Source organism: Elgaria multicarinata, chromosome 6 (genome assembly GCF_023053635.1).
Source record: "Elgaria multicarinata webbii isolate HBS135686 ecotype San Diego chromosome 6, rElgMul1.1.pri, whole genome shotgun sequence".
Lineage (NCBI taxonomy): Eukaryota > Metazoa > Chordata > Lepidosauria > Squamata > Anguidae > Elgaria > Elgaria multicarinata.
Window position 1 is genome coordinate 52,323,036 of NC_086176.1, and position 24,447 is coordinate 52,347,482.

The 24,447-nt window shown below is 43.2% G+C and overlaps 1 protein-coding gene across 1 annotated transcript; it reads right to left on the reverse strand.

Moving 5' to 3' along the window:
* Positions 1-802: 802 nt before the first annotated feature.
* Positions 803-19,055, reverse strand: LOC134400814 (fructose-1,6-bisphosphatase 1-like). The gene is made up of 7 exons (XM_063129411.1): positions 18,772-19,055; positions 15,313-15,475; positions 12,646-12,738; positions 8,854-8,994; positions 5,977-6,114; positions 5,100-5,219; positions 803-1,179 (listed from the first exon to the last, which is right to left on the reverse strand). Exons 1-7 carry the CDS (start codon positions 18,939-18,941, stop codon positions 988-990), a joined length of 1,017 nt encoding a protein of 338 aa, XP_062985481.1. The 5' UTR covers positions 18,942-19,055; the 3' UTR covers positions 803-987.
* Positions 19,056-24,447: the final 5,392 nt, after the last annotated feature.

Sequence of the window (24,447 nt, forward strand, 5' to 3'; positions counted from 1 at the left end):
AAGCAAGTGGCTTGGGTGGGGCAGGAAGAGGGTGGCATCCGGTACCCCTCCATTGCATGACCCCAAAGGACCATTGCTGCAGTCTTTGCTACCAGATACCCACAGCCTTTAATACAGCTGTTCTCAACCTGTGGGTCGGGACCCCTTTGGGGGTCGAATGACCCTTTCACAGGAGTTGCCTAAGACCATCGGAAAACACATATTTCCGGTGGTCTTAGGAAACTGTATTGACTGAACTATGTCCTGTATCATCTTTTGTGTTATTAAAGCTATTGTTATGTATTATTTTCATTAGCAAACCATCCCATGACAATGGATTGTGTAGAGAAGAATGAAAATAATTTTATGGTTGGGGGTCACCACAACATGAGGAACTGTATTAAAGGGTCGCGGCATTAGGAAGGTTGAGAACCACTGCTTTAATAGAAGAGGAAAGTGTTTTGGGAAGTTAAAATGATGAGTGGTCCAGAGCCAAGTAGTCCCACCCCACTTGCCTAAGCATGGAAGACCACTAGATCTAGAGCAGTGCACACTTCCATTTATTCTCCAGCAGCTGAGGACCCCCTACATCGGAAATGGAGGGAAGCTTGGAATTCCACTATGGAATTCAACAAACAGGGGCTTTATCATCCCAAATTATTTACTTATCCCAATCCAAAGAAGGTAGTATTAAAGAACAACACTAAACCTGCACTGGGTCGTGGTATAACTTTCTGATTGCCTCTGTTCATATTCCACTGATTTGGCTGTTAAAGTGCAAGATGTCAACTCTTGAAATGGATTGGGCAGTTCAAAATCAAAATAGCTTCCCTCAGATTTGCTTTTAATGGCACCGCGAAGAGAGCATTAAGTACACTTTTTGCACATTATGGAATTATGGCTCATTGGCACTCCAGAAATGGCTTCACAGTCAGTAGTATTGCACAGTGTGGTCTTTGGTCCAGCGGTCAGGGCATTTCATTCGTCGATGCAGCAACCCTCTTCTCCTCATTTTGCCGAATGCTTCTTGACCAAGGCTATGTATTCCTGCACATCATCTGGGGACCCCAAGACAATCGGCACACGCTGGTGAATGTTTTCAGGCTGAACATCCAAGACTGCCTCCTTGCCTGTTGTCGCAGTCCCTCCGGCCTTCTCGATAATAAAAGCCATGGGGTTGCATTCATAGAGTAGCCTCAACTGGAATTATGCAAGGAGAGAGATCAGTGCTTATTCTTCTACTGCAAACCACTAAGCTTCAGGGCTGCGTGTGCTATGCTTTTATAGCAAGCCTGGTATGTTTTTTCTCCGCACAATACTATGCCAGGGAACCTCCTGCACAACTGGAGAGGGGGGAGGTTCCTGCACACCTGCTTCTCTCCAGGTCCCAAGCCCCACCACACTGCCTCCATCCGCCCGCACCACCACTCACAGGGAAAATCTCTTCTCCCCAATTGAGCAGAGATTTTCCCTGCTTGACCCACCCCCACCCCGTGCTGCATTTAGGTGGTGGTGGTGTGTGTGCGTGTGTGTGTGTGTGTAGAAAAAACAAACAAGCCCCCCATTAGTGTCAATGGAGGTTTTTAGAGCCTAACTTCACGGTGGCAGGAATTTTCATGGCAGTTGCTCCTAGGGAGGGATAGGCTAACCCTCCCCTACTCAGACATTACTACCCCCTTGAAATACCCCCAACACACAGACACACAGCTTACACTACAATCAGGTGCCAATGGAGGCTTTTTAAAAAGCTTAGTTACCAACGGGGCAGGCATTTTCAGAGAGTGCTTTGTGTGTATATATGGAGGTCTGGGCAATCACACTGGAGAGAGGGCACATGACAGCAGGGGGTGGTCGTACCTGGTGCTGGCATTCTACCCTCAATGAGCTTGCAGGGAGTCATTTATTTTATTATTTATTACATTTCTATCCTGCCTTTTTTCCTTACAAGAAACCCAAAGTCCTCTTCCTCTCCTCATTTTTTCCTTGCAACAACAATCCTGCGAGGTAGGTTAGGCTGAGAGTCAGTGACTGGCCAAAGTCAGCCAGTGAGCTTCATGGCCGAGTACAGACTAGAACCCGGGTCTCTCCAATCCTAGCCCAACACTCTAACTACCACACCATCCTGGCTCTATCCACTACACCACATTGCCTCTCTTCAGCCTTTGGGGGCGGGGGGAAGGTTCTCCTCCTCTACTGTTTACTCAAAGCTGCCAATGAAGTTCCAAAGGGGCTTAATGCAGTTTTAGTGTAGGAAATTGAATGTTTGTGTCTGACTCCCTTCCAAACATTTTCCAGCAGCAAACACAATGTATGGCCCCATTACAAGAGCCAGCGTGGTGAAGTGATTTAAGAGTCCCAGGCCAGGAAAGCTCGGGTTCAAATCCACACTCAGCCATGGAGCTCACTGGATGGCCTTACAACAGTCACTATCTCTTGGCCTAATCTACCTCACAGGGTTGTTGTGAGGGAGAGAACAAGATATGCCATCTTGAGCTCTTTGGAAAATTGGTGGTGGGTAAGTATGTAAGTAAAGGCCGGGTTAGATCAATGAAACAGTGCAAGAGGACAAGCACTATTAATAAATAATGGACACGAAAAGTACTGTTCTGTTCCTGCGTAGAGGAAAAAGGCCCTGTTTGTGGCTTTCTGTGTAAATAAGTAACTGCCTCTTATTGACAAGCTAGAACAAACATTGAAAGAGCTTCAAAATTCAGGTTAACTTTTCCATTGAATAAATACAGGTCTTTTCCATCTGACTATGAGTTGGGAAAGAGTTTGCCACAGAAAACACTGTGATCTGCTTCTCAGTGATTGAAGCTTGAGATTACGCCTGAATCCCATTTGAAAATGTCCATCAGTGAATGCAGCTCTTATAGCTAAAAAGTGGCAGAAAACTATTTTGCTGCCTTAAACTGTGCCAGTAACCAAAACTGCCAATGAAACAACTATAATTAAATTAGTGTTGGCGCTGCCTCAGGTGTGAATTAGATAGCTCTTCCCCTGGATTCCTGGGTTTAGGGTCCATCTACACATTATACTAATTGTGTAATGCGTAACCAAGGGTAAAAGCTAGCCTAAGTCCTACTTAGAGTAGATTCATTAAAATGAATGGCCCTTAAAATAGTGATGACTAATTTCAATTTCAACGGATCCACTCTAAGCAGGATTTATGCTGGATTTTACCCCAAGTATTTTCTTTTTACTCTAAAATGATTTTACCACAAGTATTTTCTTTTTATCTCTGAAATTTTCAATGGGGAGCGGTATATAAATATTGTAAATAAATACATAATAAATAAATAAATAAATAAATAAAGCACTCACAGCTTCAACTTGAATCAGAACCACGGTGTATAAGAGCAGAGGATTAAACCTCCCCCTATATCATTTTCCAACCACCACCCTCCAAGCACAGGGGTTGTAACCTCAGCAGGGGGGTTCTGAAAGCAAACCAAGTGGTGGGGAGGTTTAATCCTGCCCTCCCTGTGATCTTGATCTGTATCAAGACCTGAGACACTTACTCTAGAGTAAAAAATAAATAAACCTCAGCTATATGCTATGCAATTAATGTAATGTGAAGAGTCTGAACCTTCATATGTTTTATTTATTTATATATATACACTGCCATTTTTTCCTCTTGCAAGGAACCCAAGGCAGCTTACACGGTTCTCCTCCTTTGTTTTATCCTCAAAAGAACCCTGAGAGGTAGGTTAGGCTGAGAATCAGTGACTGGCCCAAAGTCACCTTGAGAGCTTCATGGCCATGTGGGGACTAGAACACAGATCTCACAAGTCTCAGTCCAACACTTTAACCACTACACCACAAGGGCTTTCTTCTTATTTATTATTATTATTATTTCATAGATTTATATACTGCTGGACATGTTTAAAAATATCTCTAAGCAGTTATGTATACAGAATGAGGTGGCATAATCCTAAATGGTAAAGTGGATTGTACCAATTCCCATTGCAGGTGGGGGGTGCCATTTTCTTTTACTCCCCCATGGACCACGTGTAAAAAAATCAGCACATCTATCCCAGCCTACTCCCTGCTGGGCTAATTTTCCAATGACAGGATTTTATTTTTACACAGGGGAGTCTTAATTAAGACCCCTCACCAGCAGTGTGAATCATACAGTCCACTCTACTACTTTCAAGCTGAGGCCACAAAGAGTCAGAGAGCCCACACTAACTGATCAGCAAAGGAAAAGGAAGCCACCTAGTGGCCATAGGAAGCCATGTCACCTGATGTGCATTTCATCCCTATCAGTGGATGAATATGGATTCGGCAGCAGGAAAGAGAGGGCGATGTGGTCCAGGCTTGCCAGCTTTCTACCTATCATGTCTTTATCTAATTCACAGAAAGAGGCTAAGCACTCTGTCTAGAAAAGGGGACCGGGTGATTCACCAAGCCCTATTTGCTTCCTTTTTAAGAATGGGTGCTCTACTTATTATATGCTGAGCTAATACTATCATTTTATCAAGGTACACTTCCCTAGAAGTCAAGGTACTTTGGCAGGAGGCGTCACAAAGCACATTTGTCAGCTTTCTCCAATCTGGGGCCATCCAGATGTGATGGACAACAACTCCCAGCACAGCTGGCTGCAGGATGATGGGAGCCATAGAACAACAGATCTGGAGAGGCCCAGGATTGTAGCATCGTCATGGGATCGCCCAGTGGTATCACGTACTGTAGAATGGAGGAACCAGATTCAGAGCAAGGAGGGGGGCTACTCCTGCTTTTCATCAAATTTATTTATTTATTTATTACATTTACATCCTGCCTTTTTTCCTCCAAGGAACTCAAGGTGGCATACATAACCCTCCTCCTCTCCATTTCATCCTCACAACAACAACCCTGTGAGGTAGGCTGGGCTGAGAGTCTGTGATTGGCCCAAAGTCATCCAGTGGGTTTCCATGGCCAAGTAGGGACTAGAACCCAGATCTCCCAAGTCCCAATCCAACACTCTAGCAACTACACCACACATATAGCAACATTGTTCTAAGTTCTTGGCCAGTGTGCTACAGTCAGACACTGAAATGTGTATTTAGAAGTAGGTTCAGCTGCAAAATGTGAAGCAAATAATGGCATCATATATAAAAGTATGCTTTTTATATTACCTTTCCCTTGGGGCTCTTTGAGTTGGCTGGATACAGAAAGATTCCTCCATACACCAGCGTACGATGCACATCAGCGACCATGGAACCAATGTATCTGCTGCCATAGGGAGAGCTGCCATCCTGTTGCCAAAACAGAAGACAGTATGTAGTGGATGATCCGAAACAGCACATTTCATCTCTGAATTAGCATGGTGGCCATTCCTTAGGGCTGCTAAATTACAAAATTCCTGTATGGCAGGAAAAGCCTGCAAAGTCATGTACATCACCATCCACAATGACTGTTCATGTGACTATTTTACTGCATTTACTACAACCTATCACAGCTTCTCTGTGCTCTATACATAGTGAAATAGAGGACTGTGTGATATCATAGGTAACAATCCACATGTATTCCCCCCCCACACACACTCATTTCCCTACAAAGGGGTTTCATGCAGGAAATATCTAACGTTTGGAGCAGCCCTTAGACCTCTTTGGACACAACACATTGACTCCCACTAACCTAAGACTCAACCTTGTATCTCATTTTGAATCCACAAAATTGTGCACAAATTCTGCAAAAAAAGATAGGATTGGATCCAGAGTAGACCTCCCTGGCTCCTCCTCCCCTGAAAATGCTACATGAAGAGTCAAGAGACTTTGCTAAATGGAATGAAGTGAAGAGGGAGAGGGGATCCCTAAAAACCATGCAGAGACACCTTCCACAACTGGAGGCCTTCCATCCACAGAAGGCAGATCCTGGATCCAACCCTGTGAATGCAAGGGAACATCTGAATATGTTGTGGTATTATATAAAGCAGATACGTGTGGCTTCAAAGGCATTATTATTCCCTCTGATTTGATTTTTTTTCCTTTTTGTAGAATCTGAAAGTCTTACCTCTGGAAATTTCTTCTTCTTAAGATATTCTGTGACAACAGGATCAAAGTATGCAGCATATCCCTCATTGAGGCTGTAGATATTTCCTTTTTTCTTGATTTTTACATCCCGGTTGACCAAAATGAATTCCCCAATAGCCTAGCAGAAGAAAAAGAAATTTCTTCTATTTTTATAGCAGAACTACTTTGTACCTGAATGAAGTCCATATATAGGGTTTTCTCCATCACTGTCCATCTCTGCTGGCAAAATGGAGTCCCCCTCCCTCATGCATTCCCCCATCTACTCTGGGGAGCTGGGGAACCCTACGGAGCAGATTTGGGAAATACACAGTGGAAGGGGGAAATCCCATTGCAGGAACTAAAGTCCACTTGAGGAATGTTGGATTTAACCCATAGTTTTCAAAACAAAGCAAATAAAACCACCCTTACAGCAATGTGAAATGTTGTTGGACAAGTTCGTGCTGGTAGAATAGTGTGTGTCTATAGATTTGAGCCAGCTAGACAATCTATACAGTACATCCAGTTCATTGCAATCCCTTTGTGAAGTTATTAATAAGCAATAAGCAATATCTTTTCCAAAGCAAGTATTGACTAGCATAGTTCCTCAAAATACATGGAGCAACCAAACAGATCTGGTCCATATTGAAACTTGTTAGTCATGAGAGGTGCCTACGTTTTCAGTTATTTCAGGAAAAAAATGCTATTGCAAACACAAAACGTACGAGTCTAACAACTAAAAACAAACCAACAAAAATTACATGCAGCTGCCAAAGACATTTATATTGGGGAATACGACAGTCTATTTATAGAAAATTTCAAACTCCAGTTCCTTAGAACTGAACAAACAGAGTAAAATTCAACTAAGGTAGCCCATCCTTACTTCTTCTAGAAAGTAAATCTAATCTAAGCTGTATGGCATGAGCTACATTAAAACATGCACTTTACTGCAGAAGTTCAATGATGAAAAGATTCTAGGATGTTTAAGGTGTCACACACACAAACACCCCACTTACTCTTTAAGACATCAGGATGCAATCTGAAAGTGTACAAGAACATCTGTTAACATGATTTTGTTAGGATATAGATTTATAGAAGATAGCCTTGTTCCGAAATAACTACTGACTAAATAGCAATGCTATAAATTCTAAGTTCCCAAAACTGTATATAAATGAAAGGTATATACACTAAACTACATATTACATTTAATACATAGCATACAGACATGTCTGTTCATTTTTCTTACTCAAAAGTAAGACATGGGAAATCCAGTTCTTTTTTGACTCAACAGAATTCTGTGGCATACGCAACTCACTTTGTGTCTGTGAGTCAAACTGTGGGCTTTCCCCCAAACTCCAGAAACTTGTTTGTGCATGGGGGAGGGGTGTCTGTAATTTCTGAGCAATCTGCACAAATTCCAGCCGAATTTGCACAAATCCAGCTGTAATTTGCACAACTTGCTCAGAAATTTGTGGAAATTGCAGAACCTTCCAAAAAGAAATGTGCAAAATTCCCAGAAGATCCCTGAACTGGCTCAATTCACTGCAGATCAAGTCATGGGGCTGAGCCTAAAAAAAACATGTTAAACTCCACTCCCCAAAAGGGTTCCTCCAATATCCCTAGGCTTTAGTCCTTTGCTCCCCACTGGGATCCTGGTCTGTTTTGGGGGGGTTGTACCTGCAAAAGCCCCCCTACCCCCATGATAGAATCCCAATCTAGATCAGTGCCCACCATGCTTACTTTTGAGTAATAGCTGCATACTGTGCATTAAAAGTAATGTGTCGTTGACCCTTATGCTAGAAATTAAGAGACCCTTTGGCCTTAAACTGTTCAATACATAAACTTGCACATGATTCATGATCACCTGCTCTCTGTGCAGTTCATTAGCGAATCCTGTCTTTCAGTAAAAGCCAAGACACCTGATTGCACTGTGAGACGTTTGCAGTCACCTATTATTTATATGTGCTAATGGCTCATTACATAGACTGCAAAACATGCCCCACTGCCATGCGAAGGGGTGGGAGGGTGAAGTCACCCAACCATCAGCTGTCTTTTTCTTCCGCTCCCCTTGTCCTCAAGGTGGCAGTTCAGATGTGGGGGGAGGGGCTAGGCTCCAAGGCAGTTCTGGCTCATGCGCTGGGGCACAAAAAGGGTGTGCTGCGCTTGGTCCCAACATGCCCCTTTGCTATGTGGAGGAGGGTTAGCATAATGGAGGCAAGCTGGGATGGGCTGGCTGGCATGCTGTTCCTCGCATCTGGTATTAAGGGGTATATTTCATCCTAATATGGAGTCCTCAGCGCTCCTAGACCGTATCCTGGGTGGAGCTGGAATGAAACAGGCAGAAGAAGCTTTGAGTGAACAAAGCTGAGAGAAGATATGGTGGGAGTGACTTGGCAAGGTGGGTGGGACTTGTGGCACCCCCACTTTTTGGAAGCACCAGCTGCCCTAGAAAACCTGGCACTTTCAATATGCGAAGTCCTACATGATTTTTGTCTAGTTTGTCCCATTAACAACCTCGTGATTTCCAATCACAGGTGTATCTATGTAAAATGAGAATAAAAGAGCAGGATTGCAAGACCACAGCCAGGCAAGGATTTGAACTTCGGGCTCCTAGGTCCAAAGCAGGTGAGCTACTCTTTCTTTGGTAATGCACATGGATTTGTATTCTGCTCCTTTAAGAAAATGGCTTCATGACTGCTGCACGTGACATTTTAAAAGTGGGATCTGTTCTATTAATTTCCCTTAGTGTGGGGAAAAAACCCATTTCTTGTTGTTTGACTCATAAAAACAATTGATGACTTTGTTTCATTGTCTTTTTCTCTCGCTGTTTTTTTTAAATACAGACGCTAACATTTTAATGGACCATCATTACACTCCTTACTGGATCAAGCATAAAACAGTTGACACCACACTCCAGAGCCAGAACAAGCATGGTGGCGCTACCATAGAGGGCATAGCCAGCTGCCACAAGATTACGCCCAGGCTGCAGAGCATCTTTCTCCGAAGGTACGCCAGGAGAAACCTTGAGCAAGAGAGAGAAGAACATAAAGAAATCTGGAAGTTTCACATGTTTAACCTTAAATGGTATTCTTAAGAGCAATCCTCTTCCCTTGAAGCATCAAAGATGGAGATGTCTGAAGAAAGAGAACTGGATGGGAATAGATAATGAACACTTGCTAAGGAGAATTTTACCTGGCTGGCATGAGCAGGGTTTACCTGCTTTATTTATTTGTTTGTTTAAGGATTTCCTCTCAATGCAATTGTCTGGAGTTCTATGGAACACTTGCCTTCCTCCCCAGCACCACAAATAGTTTGAGGTTACGGAAATATCTCCTTAAACCTACTGCTTTGTCAACAAACGTTTTCGTTATTGGCAAGTATGGTGTCTTCTGCTTTAACTTTAGAAATTTTAATACTTCTAGAATTAGATTGAATTATGGCTTGTGATTGCCAACCTTGACAAATGGGGGGGGGGGCAACTTGTGTCCCTCCAGATGCTTTAGCCAACACAGCCAACAGGAAGGGATCATGGGAGTTGTAGATCAAAACCTCTGGAGTGAGACAAGTTGCCCACTGATGGTTGTATACTCACACTGGTTGCAGTTACCATGTTCCTAAGCATTTCTTCGGAGGACTTTGAGAAAGGATTGGGCTACAGAACCCCAAATCTCCCCCTCCCCACACCTTTAGACACCAGGCTGAAACAAAGTAAGAGGCATGGGACTTGCTTCCCTTCAGTATGACTATCAGCCTTATGCTGCCTGAGGACTCAACCCCGTCACTGGACTCATGCTCCAGAGTTCTCTGGCAGTGTGTTAATGCACACCCTCTAGCTCCCACAGGGTTTTGGAGCTTGTGGAGGCATTTTGAACCCACAATATTTCCCACCACAGTAAGGGCTCTCTAACAAAAGTAGAGACCTTCTTCTCCTCCCTATTAAAGCTCCGTGTGCACCCCCAACAGGCAGGTAAATACGCACATTTGTATTTTTTTAATCAGTAACCTTTGTTTTTATTAAGCTTTGATTAAATATGTAGCTATTGGATTTTAATATATCTTTTGTATGGTTTTCATTTTGTAGGCAGCCTTGAGAGGATTTTATCCCTAAAGTCAGCTTAAAAATAACTTAAAATAAGTAAAAATCCCTGGCATATTTAATAGCTACCAAGACCTTGCATTAATTTAAATATATTTGTTAATAATAAAGGAGGGCCACACATTCTTCTTATCCAAATGTCAACTTTGAAAGTCAGCAGAACTATTATTACTATTATTATATTAGATTGTAAGCCTATGCGGCAGGGTCTTGCTATTTACTGTTTTACTCTGTACAGCACCATGTACACTGATGGTGCTATATAAATAAATAAATAATAATAATAATAATAATAATAATAATAATAATAATAATAATACTCTGCTCAAAAAGGAGCTTTATGGCACTATGGCTAATGGGAAGGAGAGTGATTAGGTGCATCGTAGGAGTCCATAAAAACTGCCTTCCTAGTGCAGACTACAATTTCACCTAGCCCATCATCCTCCCTCCCAAGCAGTCGCTCCAGGATGCTCAACACTGCTCTGTATGTTTGAGGCACCATACCCATTCCTAACAATCATGATTAAGCAATGGGCAAGATTTGGTGGGGGTGTTTGAGATTCAAGATTGAAGGCAATCAACTGCACAGGCTAACTGGAAGCTCCTCAATAACCCGAGACCTTTGGCTTGATTGGAGTCCGTCAGGCGAAGAGTCTTTCATATGGTGGCCCCTTCTCTTTGGAGCTCCCTGCCCCTGGAGGTCAGGCAGGCGACCTCCTGCAACACTAGGCTGCTTCCAGCACCTCCTGAAGACCACTCTATTCCAGGAAGCCGCCCTCAACTGACCAGCCACTGCATTTATTGGTACTTCATTTTAAATTGAGCAGTTTTTAATTGCTGCTTTTAAACTTCCTTTTTACTGTTTCATTCCTATGATCACCACTCCAGAATCTATTTTAGATATAGGAAAGGAAAGGAAAGGAACCTCTCGTGCAAACACTTGAGTCATTGCTGACTCCTAGAGGGACGCCTGCTTTCGCTGACGTTTTCTTGGCAGACTTTGTAGCAGGGTGGTTTGCCATTGCCTTCCCCAGTCGCAGTTACCTTTCCCCCAGCTAGCTGGGTACTCATTTTACCGACCTCGGAAGGATGGAAGGCTGAGTCGACCTGAGCCGGCTGCCTGAGAACCAGCTTCCGCTGGGATCGAACTCAGGCCATGGGGAGAGTTTCGGCTGCAGTAACTGCCGCTTACCACTCTGCGCCACACGAGGTATATAGAGGTATATAAATATTGTAAATAAATAAGTATCGACAAGCATGACAGATTCAATTGTCAATACAACTTCTTAGGGACAAACTAAACAAGACATTGAAGACATAGCCAGCAGCCATGTCTTTCCCCCTTTTTTTAATATAATAACTGAGCCCCTGCCCCTCAATCTTTATTGGGAACCCCTAATCTTGGGGGACTTAATACTTCCCTCCTCAGCTGCAATTTTATCAATAATTTCTCCCGCCCCCACCCCACAGCTATGTGATTTGGAAAAGTTCCCATTAGGGACCTTTTTCCCTAATCCCTGTTGCCATGCTGAAGGAGTGATTATTGTTAAATTATAGCTGGGAAGGGAAGGATTAAAACTTCCCTTTCCCACATGGGGTAAGAGGTCCCAATAAAAATCAGACACACACACCCCGCCCGTGGAAAGGAACACACATACAGCTGTTAGCTACGTTTTTAATGACCCTGTTGAGATGACACGATAAGTCATGGTAGTTAAGAATTTTGAGCTAAACATTATGGTTAGGAATGGTTCGTGTGAACCATTCCTAACCATGGTGGCTACATAACCACGGTTTAAACATACTCACTAACCATTTGCTGCAAAAGGGTTAGTGCCCTAACCATGGTTTAGCATGTTATCTGAACTTGCCCAGTATAATTTATAGTTTGACCTTAAGAAAGCATCTTGGCTGTGGAATCTGTCAATCTTATACTTGCTGCCCCATAGGTTCGACCTTTAGTATGGTCCTTATTTTTCTGTTTACACTGTGGGGATTTGATTACTACTGCTACTACTACTACGATACACCCTATTCTAGATTTGGAAGAATTAAAACAAATAGCAGGGTGTGTGCCTCAGACACAAACAATTGACATATTAAACCCATGTTAATCCAGAAATTCAGGTTTCTTCAAACAGGGCACCTGCCTGCCAAGATGAGGCGCACATCTTAACATGGCAATTTTCAAATTGTTTCTGCAAAGAAGATCCCCACAGGAGTTAGCCAAGCTCTTAGTAGCACAAGTGCTTCGAGGATTACATTGCAAGTTTGCATGTTAAGCTACAAGCTCACTTCCTTCTTCTGAAAAGTCAGGTTACACCATTCAATCCCATGGTACTTAAGTCATTAAACAGAATGGCTCAAACACACATCAGCTGAAGAAAAATCATGCCTAATTTGATTCTGTCCAGGCATAATGCTCTTTCTTGGCAATTAACCCTCAACACTACTAACTGCAAATCTGAAGTTCAACATTAATAGAAGCAGAAATCTGACCCTCAAAGCGGTATATGATATTTGTTTTTATTCATACTGCCTCACAATTTGCATAAGGAACCATTAAATGTTTCCTACCTTTTTGTAGATTCCAAAAATGGTTCCAATAGAAACAAGGCAGTCAATGTTAGAAGAGCCATCAAGCGGATCCATGCAGACTATATATTTACCCTACAAGATAAAGAGTATTTGAATACACTTTAAGCAAAGTAGATGTGTATACACAAAGCCATGCTCATTTTAGTGCTAAAATGCTCTGACTGAACAATGGCACCAGGGAATTTCAGGCAACTTTGCCAATGCTGCCTATTTAGTCTTAAAGAGGTTAACAGTCAGTTGGTTTCATGCTGTTGGGCCCTAAGCTACAAATGAGGAAGAAGCTGTCATATTCAAGTTCTATTATATAACTACACACTTCTCAAAACGGGAAGTTGGTTGCCTGGACAAAGTTGTGTCACCTTGATGAAAATCATTTGGGGGTTTAGACACAGGACCTCAGGGCCAAAGCACACATTACTACTTTTTTCTCCTTTTTACTGTAGTATAAATGCAATGTATCAATCCAGATTGGGACTATAATGGGGGGGGGTATCATGTTCTTGTTGTTAAATTTTAATGAAGGCACAATCATTATGTTGAAGCCCCAACCCTGCCCAATGCTAGGGTTCTGATCCAGACTGGAGCCCATGCACTTACACTAGGGTAAGAATGGGGAAGAGACATAGCTCTTAGCTACGTTTTTAAAGTAATGTCCACTTTGGCTATCAATAACTGAGGCACATAATGCAGTGAGGCCTCAAGTAGAAGCCTATTCCAACTAGAAATTTTAAAGAAATATTTGGTAAAATTTCACCCCAAGCGGAGAAAAAAAGGGGGAAAGCACCACAATACAGATGCAAAAAAGAGAGAGAAGCTCTGGTGCTAATAACAACAATATTTTCTTTAATGAATAAAATCCTTCTTCAGAAGCTAAAGGAAAACACAAGTTATTAAAATATGTAAAAACAACTAAAAAGTCCTCAGCTTTTTCTTTGGGGCCTCCCTGCTGAGAACTGTATTCTCAAAATCACTCTTATTCATGCTTCAAGGTTGTTACCACCATATTTACCTCAAATTTCATTCCACCATATATACCTCAGAGTTTGTATTACTTCACAGAAAGTGAACAAAAATAATTTGGAAACATTCATAACAAATGACAGACACTCTGGACAAAACAACATACAAATAAACATACAAGCTATGAAACAAGGATGACAGCCTAATCCATTAAGAACTGTCTCCTGAACAAGTCCATTAAAATGAATGGGGGGCTTACACCCAAATCCCACGAGTTTCAATGAGACTAGTACTGATTGTAGTCCCAGCCAGGTTGGGCACAACTACAACATCCAATTGTCCTCTTTTTCTCTCAACAGAAAGTAATGCAAAAAGTAAAGGCATGGTAAACATTACAACACATCCAGTATTTAAAACCAAATAGTGATTTCCACATTAGAAAGCTGTTCTTGAGCTCGTCTGTTCACTGAGGTGGCACATAGGAGAAGGAAGAAATGGGGAAGGTTCTGCTCTTCGTCCAATTGTCCAATCAAGGAGAAGTCAATGTCAGGCTCATCCCAGTGGGGCCCAGTTCTTAGAAGCACCTCTACCACCACATGGCCTCTCCATAATATCCTTCACTAAATCTGAATATATAAAATCTGCTGCAATCCAGACAGGAGGAGCAAGAGGCTATGGTGAAAAACATCTACTTTGTCCCTGCTTGAGTTATCTCAGCAAACACGTGGGGCAGAATCCAACTAAAATCCTTTCACCCTCCACCTCAATTTCACATTTGCTGAGATAATGGGGAATTCAGGGCAGAGGAGGGGAAGACAGGTGGATGGAAAGGGTGCTTAATTTATCCTACACCCACCAATTCACCCTTACAAATGGCTCCTCAAGGCTATTTGTCCTCCAATTGGGTTCATTTGCAGTCTTGAAAAACAGGGTGGGGGCTTTTAAACAACACAGAGGTCATTTATTGTATTTATATTGTATTTTATATTATGGTTTTATACTGTTGTTTTATACTTTGAATGGTTTTAATTTTTGTGAACCGCCCAGAGAGCTCTGGATATTGGGCGGTATAGAAATGTAATAAATAAATAAATAAATTTACAGGAGAGAATCATCAGGATGGGGAAATTTTAAACAACCCCCTTGCCCACAGAGTCTCCTCCTTTAAATGCCCTCCCAGTCCTCATTCCCATTACAAGGGCAGGGCTGGTCCAAGATATATTTCTGCCTGAGGAACTGCAGCAAATCTCCCCACCCCCACCCCCCAATTTCCCTGAGCCAAGAACATGGTACACAGTGCTAGTCAAAGAATTTGGCATCTGAGGTAGAACATTTCAAAAGCACCTCTCCCCCTTCATGGCAATAAAATGCAACAATCCCAAAACTAACCATTTGCTGCCCTTTTATGACACCCACAATCAGCTGCCTGAGGCAGTCACCTAATGCCTAACAGCAGGGCCTGCCCTGTATGAGGGAAATAGAGGGTTGGGAATCCCACGTTTCCTTTGGAATGTCTAGGGCCACCCTCAACAGAGCCTGCTTGCATTTTCTGCATTCAGAAGGGTATTGCCCTTTGTCCTGTGCAGTCTGTATCTTAGGTTAATTTTTACATGTTTCTCTGTTGCTCAACACTGCGCTCAACACTGCTTTGAAAGTAAGCCCTGAAAACATTTTAGAAGCACTGACTTGTTTATCTTCTTCCACGATGAGAGCATCTTTGTTTTCTTCAGACACAATAACACAAGTTGTGAAAGATGACTTGAGCATGTTGATCACCATGTCATTGGAAAGGACATCTAGCTTCTTTACTTGGTCTCCGGTTACATTGGTAGAACCAGCAATTCCATAACTGAACCAAGAAAAGGCGGGAGGGGGGGAATCATCAGAAAAAGTTCCCCTAAAAAGTTTGCTTGTTTTAAACAAGTCTCAAGCACTCTTCTATTAATTGTGATTCAGATTATCCTGCATAGACTCCAGGGATTTGGTTTCACCATGACTTCTTATAATCAATTAGTGTTACACAATTTCTTTCAAGAACTAGTTATGGTTCTATATTAAAGGTAGCCAGGAAATACATGTTCACACACTAAGACTTGCACGCTTCCCCTTTCCCCTTCTGGTGTGACCACTAAGAGGAGTTTAGGAGTTTTAATTAATCACAGTTTAGGATGCCATCTGAACCCTAAACATTAGTTAATGTTAAATGTGATTCATTTAAACAAGCCAACTTCATAACCCATGGTTTGAAGTTGGCTTCTTTCAAACAAATCATAGTTAAGATGAATCAGTTTGTCAACATTTGGATGACATGACAAGTTGGGTTAATCCAAAACTCCGAAATTCCTACATAGAGCCATGCTGGAAGAGAAGGGAAGCCCATGAAGCTCATTCTCATCACACTGAGCTATGGTTTAGAGTGAAGGCTGAACACACCTATAGACACGTACACTTTTTTTTTTAAGAGTGCCATATTAATATTTCTTTTGTAACTCTCAAGGAGCTCACTTTCCCCCTTTTAATTTTAATTTCTAAAATCTTAAAATAAACATAATTGTTTTCTAAAATCTTCCCAAAACTCTCTAAAACTGCTGACAATTAATTGCAAGTATATATAAAATAAAGAAGACACCTGTAGAACTGTAGACATCTGAAACTTGCCATGTATACTAAGAGGACCCTATAGGTGTGCTCCCAATTATCATTTTGTTTTTTAATAATTACTTTTAATTAATTTAAATTGGTGGTTAAGATGTGGTTAAACCCTGCAATAACTTCATCAGTTGCTAGGGCCAGACTTCCTAAACCACTACATAGTTTTGAAATCCATATAGGGATGTCGGAGGATTTCATCTGGGGGTGAAGCTTGACAGATTTTTTTCCAGTTTGGCCCCATGGATTTTGTTCCACTTCCCCCTGCTGGGGCCAACTTGCTCTGAAGTGTGTGGAGCCAATATACAGATTTCCTTCCTCCCTGCCCAGGTTCTGCCATTTGCACAAATTGTCATTTGTGCATATATATTTTTTCTAGAAAAAAAAGTGAGTCTTGAAATGTGTGCAAATATTGTATTATTATTGGCCACTCTTGCACAACTGTACAGCATCCAAAGTTCGCATGTGTCCACTGTCTAACCCCTGCAGGCACATTATCTTGTTGTCAATATCCTTGTCTGTTTCATCATCACCAAATTACTTTGTTTGGCCCAGCAGAACCATATTTCATTTTTGTCAAACAACTTGTCAATTCCCCAACCCCTCAGGAAGTGATTTGACAGTTGTCAATGTCAAGGGTGTGCATATTATTCATAGACAGATCAGGAAAAGGGGAGCAGACTACACACTTAGCAACCTGATTCTCAGGGTTTGAAGTGAGTTGACACTTGAGTGGGGGGCTGACAAGTTGTTTGACAAGCACAGTGCTTTTAAATCCTATTTAAATCAACAAGAACTGAGCACATGACCAACTTTCCAATTGAAATCAATGGAATTTAGAATGACCAAATGTAGATTTTTCAAAGAGAGGGCAGATCTGTTTTTTCATAGAATCATAGAATAGTAGAGCCTATAAGGCCATCGAGTCCAACCCCCTGCTCAATGCAGGAATCCACTATTTTTGCCCTTCTTTATCCTTTAAAGCCATTCCAAAGCTGAATTTAGCAGGAAAACTCATGTGCAAATGAAGCTGACACACTGATGCCGCATGAAAGTGTACCTTGAACTGTAAATACCACCTTGCTCCAAGCCAACACTGTTGTCCAAATAATAATCTAAAAGGGCAAAAGACCAAAGATTGCTACTGAATTTCTCAGAAAGCTGTTTTTGCAACGTTCTGTTTATGCTACCTACTATTTAAAATGCTTTAATATCCTTCTTTTTTTTACTTGAATCCATACCAAAATGAGGTCACATTGTCCTAGATCAATCCTCCCTCCAGGTGTTGGAAGGATCACTCCATGATCAACACCCACTGAACACTCAAAAACTGTGCAGTGCATACCATGGTGGGCAGCGGTGATCATGCAAACCAGGTCAATGTGAATTCTATCCAGGAATACGTAGCAAGCAAATTCACTAAGATTTTGCCTGCATAAAACATTAACCAAATCATATGCAGATAAGAGGGTCACAGTGTATTGACAATACTGCAAAGTGCTACTGTGCTGGCTCAACTTGCAAGAGGGCGGGGAGAGAAAGCCAACATCACCACTTGATCAAAAGCTTCAAGAAAGTATGTCCCAACAGACGTACACATGAAGACTGGCGACATCCCTCTCTTTGTCCCATGGAGATGAAATTGGGAAACAGTTGCCCTTGCATCATAACTGCTCATGACAGAGTGAACACAATTCAAGGGTGTTTGTTTCACTGTGTGATACGCACTTCAGGGGTGGCGTGTTTTTTTTAAAAAAAAACCAAACAGGTCAGAAAAATCTCACATTTATCCATCATCCCAAAAGACTAAAAGAAAACATTACAGTATTAAAGCTGCTCTGGCCCTTTCTTCTGTTGCACTCTGAAATGCCACCAAACAACTTCTGTCACCCAATCCTCCTCCCTAACTGACACTCTCTCTAGTTCACACACCATCATTGGGTGCTGTACCACCCAGAGACAGAGAGAAGAGAGGATGAAGAGGCAGAGGCCGGAACCAATCCGCCCACCTGCTCTTCCTGCTCTCTTGACCAGCCCTTGCCTTCTGGCTAGCAGGGCAGGCCCAAGCCTTAGCATTACTCCTCCAGAGAGGAGGTGGCAGTTGCTGGCCTGTGCCAACTGCCCTCTGGGTCGGAGGGGCAGCAGGGAGGGAGAAGGAGGCGCTGCTGTGCAGGGCCCAGAGCAGGGGAGCACCCCACCCGGCTCGGACCTCCCTGGGGCTGCTGTGCACGAGTGCATCAGTGGGTCTTCCTTAGACAGCAATTTCCCCACCAGTCCCATTGCAATTCCCACCATCCCCAGCCAGCATGGCCAATGGTCAGGGATTAGGAGAGTTGGAATACAAACACCACCAGAGTCCCAGTATTTGGAAGCACCCGATGCACGCGAGGGAGAGCGGGGAGGGGGGGTCCCAAGAGCGGGTGGGGTCTAACAGGAGGCTCAAGCGACCCTCCCTCTCTCTCGGCGTCGAAGCAGCCGCGCTCGGCGCGAACTCACAGGTTGGCGATGCCCGCCTTGCGCACGGCCGTGGAGATGGCCTTGACAGCCGTGCAGAGCGAGTTCAGCAGCTGCGTGAGCTCGCCGGTGCTCCGCACTTTCCTGCCTTCCTCCATCACGAAGCGGGTCAGGGTGGTCACATTGGTGTCGAAGGTGGATCGGTCGGTCATGATGAGGACGCCGAGAGCGGCTGCGGCGCTGCTGCTGGGGAAGGAGCAGGAAGCGGCGGCCGCTGGCGCTACGCTCGTCGGAAGGGGTGATCGGCGGGGGGCGGCGGCGGCGGCGACGATCGCTCGCAGGCCAGCCGTCTTTTAGAGCCCGGAACTCGCTGCCACTCCAGGGGAGGCCAACGGGGCGGGGAGAAGAGGTGCCTCCTCCCCTCCGTCGTCCAATTAGGAGAGAGGGGCGGGGGAACAGCCTGATTCCGCTTTAGGGGAGTGAGCCGAAGCAGCTTGCAGGCGAAGTTGCCGCTCCAGAACCGTGGGCGCCGGCGGGGGATTGAAGGGGGGGGGGGGAGAGACCCGTCGCACACGGCCCAATCAGAAGGTGGACAGAGGTGTGTGTATGGGGGGGAGGGGGAGTATCCAATGAGGAGCTCGCAGGGAGGATTGTTCCAAAGAATCTCTTTGGCACCTTGTAGCTCAGTGGAAGAGCACATGCTTTGCACGCAGAAGATCAGGATCAAGCTTGATCATCTGCAGCTGGGGGCAAAGTCCCGACCACCCGGACAGAAGCAACATCAGTACCTGGACCAGTTTAGCACGTTGGGGCTCACTATGAGTGACGCCAGTTACCGCAGCATCCATTCTTCTTATTTATTGGGGTGGGGACTGGGCATATAAAGTCACACGCCCTCTTGGGCACATGAAAGAATGCCTATGAAATAATCCTGTCTGAAACTCTGGAGAGCCACTGCTGCCAGTCAGTGTTGACAATACTAGGCTTTATGGACCAATGGTCTGACTCCGTATAAAACAGCTTCCTATGTCCTACAACCCTGTATGTTATAGATGGCACTCTCACAATTTAAAACACATTTCTATCACGTTGCTTAACACATTGCAAAATAGGTCCATGAGTGCAAAAGGGATATTTAACAAAATATCCCAGATGAAAAGCACTATTCCTGATCTCTTTGGAAACGAGGAAAATAGAATATCAAGATCCAAGCTTTATCTACAGCATTTATGCCCATATCATATCACATTTCAAGTAAGTACCAATGTGTATGTTTACATACTTGATTCCTGTTTATTTCTGCTGAATACAGGGAGGGAATGTATGTTGGATCCTGGAATGGATCCTGGTTATGTTTTCCATTGCTTTGTTAATTGCTGAGGATCTGGAAGAACAGAAGACTCAGCAGAAACTTAAAGGTCAACTCTACACCTGGACATTGAGTGTCATAATTGAATAATTGTCTAACTGATTGTCTTCAATTAAGGGTTGCAAGGAGTTGCATCATTGTACAGGTTGTCTATAAAAGTAAATGTGTTTTCATGTTCATTCTTTATTACTTCCATGTCCCTTACCCAACTTGATGTGAGCTGTATTGACTGACCGTTTGTAAGTATTTGTATCTGTACTGCCATAACTAAATTATATATTTATTTGCCAGTAAAATGTTTATTTTAACCTACATAAATTTCTGTCTTAATTCACGTCTTTGCTGACTTGGCTGAGAACCGCTGCAACCTCTGCTAGTCTCTGGAAGGCCCAGACAGAGACTTAACACAAAAGGTTATGTGCCAGAATCCCAGTCTGTGCCATAACTAATCAGCTATTAAAGCCATAACTCAACAATGTAATGGGTCAAATTTTCAAATCAGATTGACTTCTATTCACACAGGGATGGTACAAGGTATAGGCTCAAACAGACTGGTTGGCCAAACCCAATGGGTTTCCATGGCAAAGTGGGGACTAGAACCGAGATCTCCCAACTCTCAGTCCGATACTTTTGTCACTACTTCACAATGCATTTGGTGGCTGTGTAAAGGGGCTGTGTGTGCATAGAATCGTAGAATCATAGAATAGTAGAGCTGGAAGGGGCTTATAAGGCCATTGAGTCCAACCCCCTGCTCAATGCAGGAAACCACATTAAAGCATACCTGGCAGATGGCTGTCCAGCTGCCTCTTGAAGACCTCTAGTGTGGGAGAGCCCATGACCTCCCTAGATAATTGGTTCTGTTGACATACTGCTCTAACGGTCAGGAAGTTTTTCCTGATGTCCAGCCAGAATCTGGCTTCCTGTAACTTGAGCCCATTATTCCAGGTCCTGCACTCTGGGATGATTGAGAAGAGGTCCTCCCCATTCTGTGTGACAACCTTTCAAGTACTTGAAGGGTGCTGTCATGTCTCCCCTCAGTCTTCTCTTCCCAAGGCTAAACATGCCCAGTTCTTTCAGTCTCTTCTCATATGGCTTGTAGAATGCATGTAGAATCCCTTCACATAGCTGCCAAATAAATGGTTAGCAAGACGCAGGCAGGGCGTGATTTAGCCTGGGCCCTTGACCCACCCCCCACCCCCCACAAGTCCATTTAACATGTCAGGGGGGTTGAGTGAACCACCCTCATCTGAGGACATAATTTGGTAACACATGCTTCTATTATATTATTGTTGGTGGTGTTTCTTGATGTTATTAATAAATAATAACTATAAAAATAAAATATTAGCCTTTTTGCTTAATATTTTTCTTATTACATTTCATTATAATTATTTTTGTAACTGTTGTAATTAGCAAAGAGCTTCGTAATCTTATTTTTTGGTTCTCACAATAACCTTGAAGAGTGTGTTTTCATTTTACAAATAGAAAACTGAAGCTGAGGGACTTGCTGAAGGTCAGTAGCGAATCTGTGGCTGAACTGGGAGTTAATGAATTCTTCTCCGAAATTAGCAGATTAAACGTTTATTGGAAATGTGTTCTTCTTGGGGAGCAAAATCAATTTTCCTGAATGAAATGTTGCTTAACAAGTTCAGTTCCTCACAGTAGAGTACAATATACAAGGAGGCTCAGTACGGGAATCATGACGTCCACTTCGGGTCATGCACACAGAAAGGCCAAAACACTATTGATTAATGCATTCCATTGCCAATGATGGGGCCTTAGTGATTAACAGTGACGCAAATTGAAAGTAGTCAGATGCAGAGTAACTTCCACATATCCTATACTGAAGTCTGCCAAGTAACATCTGCCCATGCTTGGGTACTGTGGTATTCTGAGGCCTGGAAAATTAAGTTAACACATGACTCCTAATTGTATATTAGATCTGGTAGTAAAATATGCAAGACATTTGACAGAAGCTGCGTGTTTTTCAGCTGTGTGTCTTCACAACACATTGTCATGAGTAGAAGAGAAAATGCAGGACATGCATGTTACTGCTCTAAGTATTTCTGGTGTGGGTTTGCTTCATGGAGAAGCAATTCCTTGCCCATGTCCTTAACATCAGTAGATCTCCAGAAATTTTTGACCAACTTCCAGCATTCCTGGCCATTGGCCATGCTGACAGGGGCTTCTGGAAGTCCAAACATTTGGAGTTCTACCTTCTGCCTGCCCAGCTTAACATGATCTCTAGAGGCAAAGGTACAGCCAGGTGCTCAGAAGATGTGAGGAAGCACAGCTTAGGGGGGCCCTCTCATGCACAATTTGGGAAGGTGTGGTCTCTTCAGCCACTGAGGGCTGAAGAGGCAACCTGGCTACCCTTGAACCTAGACAGAAGGTGTTAAAGCTTTTGTAACCTTATTTGTTGGGGGGGGGTGAGGTGAGGTGAGAATTTAAGGCTGCAGATAGATTATTTATTTATTTATTTATTTATTTATTTAATTACATTTATATACCGCCCCACAGCCGAAGCTCTCTGGGCGGTTTACAACATTTAAAAATAGTAAACATTAAAAGTATACAATTTAAAAACACACACACACACACACACACACACACACACATAAAAACAGTATAAAAACAACAGTATCCATTTAAAAACAACAATTGTGGGGTCCATTAAAAACAAACTTAACGTTGTTAAATGCTGTTAAAAAGCTGTTAAAAATGCCTGGGAGAAGAGAAAAGTCTTGACCTGGCGCCGAAAAGATAACAATGTTGGTGCCAGGCGAGCCTCATCGGGGAGATCATTCCACAGTCGGGGGGCCACCACTGAAAAGGCCCTCTCCCTTGTTGCCATCCTCCGAGCTTCCCTTGGAGTAGGCACTCGGAGGAGGACCTTAGATGTTGACTCTTTGTGTTTAAGAAAGTTGAAGGTATTATGCTTGTGCACCATCATTGCACATGGTATACACATTCATTCCTTTTGTCCCACTTTCACCGTCATGCCATGGCTGTGAGCTTTCAGAAGCATCTGGGTGGCTGCAGTAAATAACACATGCTGGTGTTAAGAAGCATCCTCTTTGCCTGTATGCTTGAGTGCACTTTCAAACATGCAACTTTGACACTGGAAGGAATCTTTGAACATTGAGCACTGAGCGTCCCAAAGCTATGCACCTTAAGGAAAAGTTTAGAGACTCGAAGACACCATTGCTTAACCCAGGAGTAATTTATTGAAAAGAATTAAAGACATGCATTCAAGAGACTAGATCATAGAAATAGGCTTTTTAAAGGATCACTATCCTTTTGTAAAGAATTCAAGTTCTAATGATTAAGACGGACACACTGAAAGCAATGGTTTGGTGTAATTGACTAGCAGAGGGGAGGAGAAGACGTTTTGGGCTGTGGAGAGATGGGGGGAATGGATCTCGGGATTGGCAGGGGAAGGAAATAGAGGCTGGTAGCAAAGTTGGTGAACGGAGAGAGAGCAAGTTGCCTATCCCTGCAGAAAGAAGCGAGGAAGGTTGTCTGGGTGGTGACAGAAGAGAAGAGAGGGGGAAACCTGGTAAGATAGTAGACTTGTTTGGGGGAAAGTTAGTAAGGGGGTGGTTAGCTCTCTATAGCTGCGCAGTCTTGGGTGCAATGAAGTTGGAGGCAGTGGGGTGCCCCTTCGGCCATGAAGAGAGAAAGAAAGTGGAAGAAGGGGGAATACCACAAGATTCTTCTTGTGAGAAAGAATGAGGCTTCTCTTGGTTCAAAGAGACCCCTAATTTTGGGCTGTCTGGGAGCTGGTTATATGCCCCCCAAATTTAGGCCATAGCTAGACCTAAGGTTTATCCCAGGATCATCCTGGGTTCGTCCCTGCCTGAGCACTAGATGCCCTGTGTGGCACTTAGATGAACAGGTTTGATCCCAGGACAATCCTGGGATAAACCTTAGGTCTAGCTACAACCTTAGTCTAATCATTAAAACCTAAACAATGGCCATAATCTTTAAACAATGGCTTATCGAAATGCTATTTGGAAATCAAACTTCTCCTTCCTCGGCTCAGACAAACAGGTAAACATTAATACCTGATGAGTGGTTTTCCTGGTGACTCTCTTGGGATGACATTTTGGAGACTTAATGTAAATTGAAGGTAGGATTAAGGAGGGTAGGAGGTCAAGGAGTCAAATCTGAAGAGTCATGGTCGTGCTAGGGGGTGGGGGGATTGATGGCTTTGTATCACGTACACCATTCTGATTTGAGTGTCAGGCCTGGCCCTTAGAATGGCAGATTTCTCCTATGCTTTCTCAAGCTGGAATGAAAACTTCCTTTTTATGTCAAAATTAGCAGAATATTGGCTTGTCTGGCAACAC